Source organism: Helianthus annuus, chromosome 16 (assembly GCF_002127325.2).
Source record: "Helianthus annuus cultivar XRQ/B chromosome 16, HanXRQr2.0-SUNRISE, whole genome shotgun sequence".
NCBI lineage: Eukaryota > Viridiplantae > Streptophyta > Magnoliopsida > Asterales > Asteraceae > Helianthus > Helianthus annuus.
This window is the reverse complement of record NC_035448.2, coordinates 193477049-193486555: the sequence shown is the minus strand read 5'-3', so window position 1 is coordinate 193486555 and position 9507 is coordinate 193477049. Positions and strand designations below refer to the sequence as shown.

At 33.3% G+C, this 9507-nt stretch overlaps 1 protein-coding gene across 1 annotated transcript; it reads right to left on the bottom strand.

Annotated features, from left to right (window-relative positions):
• Positions 1-1546: 1546 nt before the first annotated feature.
• On the bottom strand, positions 1547-7853 carry LOC110915090 (probable protein phosphatase 2C 15). The gene is made up of 8 exons (XM_022159720.2): positions 7341-7853; positions 5821-5992; positions 5589-5742; positions 4907-4970; positions 4714-4821; positions 4274-4399; positions 3931-4160; positions 1547-1945 (listed from the first exon to the last, which is right to left on the bottom strand). The coding sequence occupies exons 1-8, from the start codon at positions 7545-7547 to the stop codon at positions 1726-1728; spliced, it is 1281 nt and encodes a 426-aa protein (XP_022015412.1). The 5' UTR covers positions 7548-7853; the 3' UTR covers positions 1547-1725.
• Between the last annotated feature and the right edge of the window lie 1654 nt (positions 7854-9507).

Genomic DNA, 9507 nt, shown 5'->3' with positions numbered 1-9507 from the left:
GCACGGGTATTTCGGTACGATACCCGTTTTGGTACCACTTTAACTTCAGTTTCTCTAGACGATCACCACCTGGTGGCCGAAGTTTTGCCTTCACGACCATCACCATGAACCTCTTATCAAGTCTCGGGAGTTTGTAGGTTCTTACATGGTGGGTGGTGGTGTTTAACCCTTTGCAGACCTTAGAAGATCTTAGAAGTGGTTGGGCCAAGTCATCACCAAGAAGAGCTCACGTTTTTTTATGAAATGCCTTCGGAAAAACAAACAGTCTGCAGATGACAATCTCTGCGCATGGTATGCACATCGCAGACAGAAGATTCTTCGCAGATCTTTTTTAAAAAAACAAACACCACATGCCTGATTTCAACACATGTTTGATACTGATTTTGTTTATTTTCACGTTTGAAAGTTATTTATAAAAGTCAATGCTTAAGAACAAATCAATCTCGATCTCAAGCACAAGAACAACACGAACAAGAAGAAGCTACACAAACTGTAAATGATGGTACCATTATGGTTTTACCAGTTCACTTGAAACATATTATATATGATGATGGTGATGAGGTTAACATATTGTTTACTAAAGATTTGAAAAATTACTATATTTATAACTTTCATATTTATGTTATCATTAACATATTTATTTAATTATTTGTTACATGAAAGTGGTTTGACCATAATTTTAACTTGATAGATTGATAAATTAATGAAGAGGCTGTGGGATCAATGAAATATAAGAAAGAAGATTGATGGTATATCTTATATTATGTTTGTAAGGGTTTTTTTTTTTTTCGAAACTTTTTTCTCTACTTATTAAACACGTATTTTGGTCATAGAATTAAAAAAAATAGTGATTTTAAACAGAGTTAATTACATAGTTAGTCCTTGTGGTTTGCACAAACTAACATATTTAGGTACCAATAGTTTAAAATCACATTATAGGGTATTAACTTTTCATTTTGTAACGTTTGGAGATATTAACGTTATTTGTAGGTTTAAAATCACATTCTATTAGTACCTAAGTATGTTATTTTGTGCAAAACACAAGGACTAACTATGTTAATACTCTAGAAGTTAATACCTCCAAACGTTACAAAATGAAAAGTTAATACCCTAGAAGGTGATTTTAAACTATTAGTACCTAAGTATGTTATTTTGTGCAAAGTTGCAAACCGCAGGGACTAACTATGTAATTAACTCTTTTAAACAAGTAGAGTAATTATGTAATTTTGTAGATAAGAGTAACTACAATTACCCTACAATAAATACCCTACTATTGTAAAATAAAGAAATTTTTATGTTTTTTTATACATTTTGCATTTAAACGTCACTCTTAAGTAGTAGAAAAAAAATTCTCCTTCACTTTATACGTTAAAAGTATTTTATATGTTAAACCTATTTGTATTTGATTTTACAAATTGTATCAACTAAGATATTTTAGACTTTTTATGATGGCATGTTTGTGATATCATCTTGAACTAACAAAATGTGTTGGAAAACATAAAACTATTAAAAATATACGGAACTCATTGAATTATACTTTTTTTTTAAACCTATCGAACATTATGTTTTTACTTACATAAGGAATTATATACTTTTATAGTTTTATCATATGAAAAAACAAACAAAATACACTGTAGTTACATGGCTATTCATGCAGTTGTACGGATCAATGAAAAAACAAAAGAATTTTCATATTCAAAATCGTTACTAATAATTGATGAACAGTTAAACTACTTTAATTCCACTAGGTCGTTTTCCTTCCATTGCATCTTTTTTTTCGCGACAACCGACACAGAGAAAAGGACCTTGCCACGGTTTTGAGCTCGTGGAGAAGATGGAACCAGCATTAACCGAGATACCTTCGCTTGCGGCTAGGTCAACTTGACACACCGCACATGTGAACAGTCCGGATGTAGATGAACCACACGTCTCAGTGTTCCCCAATCTACGCATTTTTAAACAAAATTAAAATTGACACCTAAGTAGTTAATGCGGTAAAATATTGGTAATCTTAAGACTTAAAACACTAACAACAGCATTTAACAGTAACAACTAACAATTAAGACTTAAAACACTATTGTAGCAAGTAGGAACTGACTAAGACTTAAAGCACTAACATTTAACAGTAACAACTAACAATTAAGACTTAAAACACTAACAACAGCAATAAGAAGAAAAACAAATGGTAGAACTAAGAAGAAAGGTACTGATATCGTGAAAATTGGTGATATATCGGTCAATATCGCCGATATTATCGGTACCGATATTCTGACCGATATCACCTGTGATATATCAGGATATTAACTCCATAGATTGACACTTTGGTCTAAAACCAACATTTTGACATTTTGTTGTTATTTATATACAAACTTTCAATAATTTGTAGATAAGTCGACAGAACTAATTTTTATACTACTAAATCTTTCACAAATTAAAACAAAAAGTTATAAGATAAAGTTGGGAACATTGTTGGAAAACAGGCCCTTGAACGAACACAAAAACACGGTGTGAATGAATCCGTTCGACTCTTTTGTTATCTATCAATGAAAGTACACCAATTACAATGACCTTAACCAACTATTTATACTAAACTTGTTCTAATCCTAGCCCTACTCAAACACTATTTTAATAATAAAATAAACTAACTAGAAAGACCTATCTAATAAACAGAGAATTCAAACTATATAAACAAATAAACCAAACTATATTTATCTTGAACCCACTTGAATTATCTTTAACCCATTTAAACTACCTGGATAATCCTCCAAATCAGAATTATCTCTTTAAACTTAATCACCATAGTTGTTAATGACAAACAACGACTACATAGCGAATAGCAGGCGCTATTTTATAAATAGCGATACACTATAAAAAATGAAAAAAAAAATTTATATGTATTATATCAAAATACCCCTAGCATATACGCTATTTTACATTTATATTTAAAAAAACCTAAAATCCAGCTATTTTATAGCTATATTTAATTGTTATTTATATTAAACTGAAATCCCACTATTTAAGGCTACATACTCTGTAGCGACCTTCGACCTATACCATTGGCGCAGCATAGTGGGGGCGGGAGGGAGCGGCCGACCCCCTGAACTTTTCGCTCAGTAGTGGAGAGTATGTAGTTTCCGCATAGAAATTTTTGGGTATCTACGTTTTCGACCCCCCATTTATAGAAATTTTTGGGAAGAGTTAAATGCCATTTTAGTCCCTGTGGTTTGGTTCATTTTGCCAGTTTAGTCCAAAGGTTTCATTTTTAACCTGTGGGTCCAAAAACGTTTCACAGTTGCCATTTTAGTCCACTTGGTTAACTTCATCCATTTTTTCTATTAACGAGAAGGCCAATTCGGTCATTTTGTATGTAATGGATGAAGTTAACAGAAAAAATGGATGAAGTTAACCCAGTGGACTAAAATGGCAACTGTGAAAACTTTTTGGACCCACATGTTAAAAATGAAACCTTTGGACTAAACTGGCAAAATGGCCCAAACCACAGGGACTAAAATGGCATTTAACTCTTTTTGGGAATATACGTTTTCAACCCCCCGGTTGGAAATCTCAAGCTTCGCCACTGACCTATACGCTACGCTATTCGCTATAGCGACCGCTATTGACAACTATGTTAATCACAAACGGGCCGAACATCAGATTGGCCACTTTACTGGTCCATTAGTCGGACCGCTTTCAAGAACCATTTTGACGACGTAAGTAATATAAAATTTAAAAAGGATATATAACTTATTTAAAACAAAATATGAAACTACTGTTTTTTTTTTTTTATAAATTTACAATTTTACCGAAATTTATATCTATCGACACGCTAGAAGATGGTTACTTTGCTTTGTAAATAAATAATCAGTTTCATAACACAAACCTAAATATGAGAATGTAAAACTGTATTGAAGCGAAAAAGGCGAAACTAACCTTTCTGCAAGCATTGCTGAACCTTCTTCAAAGAGTTCCTCAACAATACATACAGCTGACAGTTTTTTGGACAGTTTACTAGCGCAACCACCGTGGAACTTGGTTCTGAACAACAACGACCGGAGCTTGCTCTGCTGTTTCGGGGGTGGCGGCAATGAATTATCGGGCGGGACTATATCCACAACTATGCAGGTTGTATCATCTTTCAGTCCCCTTGTTCTTAATGCTTCCTGAATTTAACAACTATCAGAAACAAAGTTCTAGATACCATCATCCAAATATAAAAAAAATGTTGCAATTTTCATGTAACAGTGTAATAATAAAACTATTGGTAAAAAGTTACCTTGACTACTTGCCTAGCAGCAAGTTCTGCAGGCAAACCGCGACAAGATTTAGCGGCAGTCTCAGACGACAAAGCGTCCCAAATGCCATCGGAAGCGATTATAAGCCTTCCACCACCATTTGAAAGCTATGAACACCACAAAAGTTGAAAAGAATATTTATTTCCTTAATAAACAATTATCGTTTATCAACAACGAAAAAAAATAACGTATTTCTAAAAAACGTTGCTTGTGTAATGGGCCAAGTCGAGTTTGGGATGAAACATGTAGTAAACGGGTCATGTCGGGTTGGGTTGACCTATAAACACTTTTGTTCATTATTGCACGTAAAGCGACTTAAGAGGTTGTATCATCCCATTTTAGTGATTTTTTCGTTTTTGCTGATTGGCACATTTGAGATCAAATAACAATTCAAATAGATCCATTCAATAAGTTATTTTACCTTCACTTGCTTCACGTATGGTATCGGAACAATAAATTCGCCAACGTCCATATCACCGATAGATCTCGAAAGACATAACCCACCAGGCCAACAACGAAGCGGTCCAATCTGTCACAATTTCAAACAAAACCCATCACAAAACGAAGCTAATCAACCATAAAACTATCTTAATTTGACTTTATAAAAGTCAAACCTCAGGGCCACCGACAACATTGAGTCTCCCCACTTCTCCTCCACTAGCCGTCACACGTTCTCTTCTAAAAATACAATTTTGAAATCAAACCCACATTTCAAATCAACAAAAATACACCAGAGTTTAACACTAGGGCTGCAAACGAACCGAACGTTCAACGAATCGTTCGTAAACCGTTTGGCGGGAATTTTGTTTGTGTTCGTTCGTTTTAATAAATGAGCGAACACGAACAAGAAATTTTGTTCGTTTAGTTAAATGACCAAACATATACAGAAGTCATTCATTCATTTATGTTCGTGAACGTTTGGTAACGTGTTCGTTTATGCTCGTTTGTGTTCGATAGTTTGTTAGTGCTTTTAATTATTATATAAATACCTCAAAATTCGGACGAAATATAATATTTAATAGTATTAGTGTATTATATATTTTGTTCATGAACGCCTGTTTGTGTTTGTTTGTTTTCATTTGTGTTCATGAACATTTGTTTGTGTTCATGAACGTTCGTTTGCTTTTGTTACCTAATCTTAACAAACGAACATGAAAACGTTCATTTCCTTAACGAACAAACATGAACAGAAAATCTCATTCGGTTAGTGTTCATGAACACATATATTTACTTAACAATCGTTTGGTTCATTTGCAGACATAATTAAAACAATATAGATTTTATCAATTTACTCACTCTTCGGTGTTTTCCTCAAGCCTATGGTCAACGGTCAACACGGATACAACTCCGTCTGGTGTATCAAGAATGCAACGAGAGTCTCCAACCGAAGCAACCGTCACGGTCCATTTATCAACAATCACAAAGGTTGCAGTTGTTCCAGATGTTAGTCCTGGTCAAAAGTCAACAAAAAGATTAGTCTCAAGACAAGAACTTTATATATTTATTTCTTTATATTTTTGTGTAATACCTTTGCTTTGGAACTGCTTATCGGTCTTTACAAAACCAGCCACCAAAGCTCTAGGTAAAGCTTGAAGCCACTCATCACAGTTAAGACCATGAGGTATTGCATCCAAAACATGGTTTAAAAGATTATCGCGTGAGTATATCGCTGCAGCATCGCCGTTGTGACCATCAAAAATCTGAAAATATATAGCGGTTAAAGATTAAAGATTTCATCTCTTTTAGCCTCTAAACAAAATTTGTATTCTTTTCTAATCATGATCAGCTTCATAAGAAATTTTTCCAAATTTCATGGGTTAAAGCGAGCAGTGGCGGATCTTGCCCGTTGAACGTCCCAGGGCCGAAGGATACGGGCACTAAAAAATGCCCGGGCCGAATATAATATATATAAAAAAATTTCGATCGAAATGCGAAAACTTAGCACTACAGCCAAAAAACTTGCCAGGGCCGTGGCCCTGGCACGGGCCTTCTAAGAACCGCCCGTGAAAGTGAGTTGCTTGAGAGTTGGTTAAATGTCTAGAATACCCTCTAAATGATCTAGTTGATCCATTAATACCATTGGTTTGTGTAATGATCAATGGCAAAGTAATAATCTTTTGCTCTATCCAAACACTCAAAACCACTTATCTAGTCTATTTATTTATTTTTATTTTTTTTAATTAAAAAGTTATAATCATGGGTCCTAATAAAGACACACCCAAAATCTTAAATTAACACCCAGTATACGGGCCGTATAAGCCCGTATAAAATAATCTGACATGACAAATATTGGGCCGTATAATGTTATACGGCTCGTATAGACGGAGAAAATATTAGGTCGTATAACATTCCATACGGGTCATATAATGTTATACGGCCTGTATACATGGAGACAAAAAAAAAAAACATTCTCTGACATTTTTTTTGTGCAACAATCAGGTATGTAGGGGTGTGAAAATAAGATTTTAGGGGTGTGAGAATAGTGGGAGCCATAATCATATATTAGGATTTCAAATCATTAGGCCATGTGTAGTCATAAAGCCCCTTTGTACGTCACACAGGGGTTTTATGGGGCGTTATATCACTAGAGTCCATAGTCATAAAGCCCCTACCTCATCATTACTCAATTAATTAATAACCCCTTCAATTATACATACATATATATGTATATATATATGTGTGTGAGTGGGAGGGGGAAAGGTTTGCAAAAATTTCACGCCCGTCGCGGTGTGCTAGGCGCTATGGGGCGCGACCCAAAAAAAGCCCCACATAGCGCCCCACTACACTCGGTCTTAGAAATTTGCAGCAGAATGTCAGGTAAAAGGGCAAAAAGCTGCGCATTGATACACGATAATCAGATAATATATATATTCCAATATGCAATCCCTAAATGGATCATCAATATAGCACATTCAATTGCTCATTAAATCATTTTCTTACATATTTTATAACATAATAATCCTGATAGATAAAATTAATGAATTATGATGAAAACTAACTACCAAACACCCACATATTCTCATGACAAAATGAAGAAGAACAACATACCCCAAAAACAGAAAAACTTGTGGAAGAATCCCTGTGGCAACCAGTCTTCATCAAGAAATAATCTTCACCTTTTCTTGATTGAGCAGAGCACCCATATTTCACACATGGTTTCTCCATCTTCTCACTTCTCAATTCTCTACTCATTAACATGGCTAAAGACACAAAATCAGGATGACGACGTGGACCCCTCTCCACCCTTGATCCCATCTTCTTCACTCCAAAACCCTCCCTTAAATTTCCCCCAAAGATTTCAACTTTATATGATGACCCAAAATGCAGATAATTAATGGGTTTGATTTATATGATGTGAAGAGGTAATTAAGGGGAAGATTCGATTGTGTACAAGAAATGGGAATGTGGTTGAAAACAAGATGTGAATAGAAAATGCAGATCTGATTGATTATTGTTTACAACTGTAGTAGTAGGAAAGAGAAGACGAAGAAGAAGAAGAAGAAATGGGAAATAGGAAGAAAAGAAAGAAAGAAAGAACGCGGAAACAATTGACAGCTATGGATCCCAAAATCAATTCCCCCAATCATTTCAATCCTGTAAACATAAGCTGTCATCAAAATCCAAATGTTTGTTGCTATTTATTTATTTAATTTTTTCTAAATTCAAATGTTTATTTAATATTTATTCATATTGTATGGGTAGTGTGTAACATTAAATAGTTCCCCATTTCTAAGTATAGATTATATATAAGTAATGGGTGCTCTACATGTCATAATTTTATAAAGAGTTAATTACATAATCGGTGTTTGTGGTTTGCACAAAATAACATAGGTAGGTACTAATAGTTTAAAATCACCTTTTAGAGTATTAACCTTTTATTTTGTAACGTTTGGATGTATTAACGTTAATTATTAGTTAAACTATTAGTACCTAAGTATGTTATTTTGTGCAAACCAAAAGAACTAACTATGTTAATACCCTAGAAGTTAATACCTCCAAACGTTACAAAATGAAAACTTAATACCTTAGATGGTGATTTTAAACTATTAGTACCTAAGTATGTTACTTTGTGCAAACAACAAGGACTAACTATGTAATTAACTCTTTTATAAACTTGGAATTTTTTAGGCAAATTGGATTTAAATAATCTCAACTTCCTCAATTTGGCTGATAATAATACCAACTCAGTTATTGTCGATAATAATTCGAACTTGTCCACTTTTGGCCGATAATAGTCCGCCGTTAAAAATAGCTTAACGGAGTTAAACTTTTTTCCGAATTACAAACCGACGTTTTATGGATTTTGATCATAACGAGGATACGAGTCGATTTATGTAAAACTTATCTCAAAACGGTGCTTCAAACGGCTTGATTTTTGTTAATTGAAGTTTAAACACCCGAATTGAAGTACCGTTTTCATCGTTTGGAGCAGTATTTCGAGGTAAATTTTACATCAATCAACTTGTATCCGCGTTCTAATCAAAAGTCCTAAAACATCGGTTTATAATTCGGAAAAAAAAACTTAACTCTGTTAAGCTATATTTAACGCAGACTATTATCGACCAAAAGTGAACCAGATCAGATTATTATCGGCCAATAACTGAGTTAGGATTATTATCGGCCAATAACTGAGTTAGGATTATTATCGGCCAAATTGTGAAAGTTGAGATTATTTAAATCCAATTTACCAATTTTTTAAAATCTAATTACTAATTATTTGATATTTCATTATACATGGTTTCGAACCTAGCAAATACATATAATGCAATAGTAAAATATTAAATAGAGTTAATTTTGTGTAAACCACAGGGACTAACTATGTAATTTTAAACTAGTTAGAAAATGAAAAGTTAGTATCCCAGAATGTAATTTTAAATTATTAGCACCTAAGATTTTTATTTTGTGTAAACCATAAGAATTGACTATGTAATTAACTAAAAATACTATATTTTTTCAATTAATTAATTATCTCTTTAACTCCTTAGTTTTAAAAGGAAGACTATATAAATACAAAAAAAATCAATGAATTTAGTATTAGGTTAAAATTTTTGTTAACCGATATTTTAGGATATTTATCATTACTTTTTTTTATACTTATCATACTATCATACTGTTTCTCTTTCATTCACTCACAATCACTTTCAAAAAATATTAAAAATTAAAAATTTATAAAGAATGAATAATGTCTTACTAAATTTACTGATGAATAGTAATA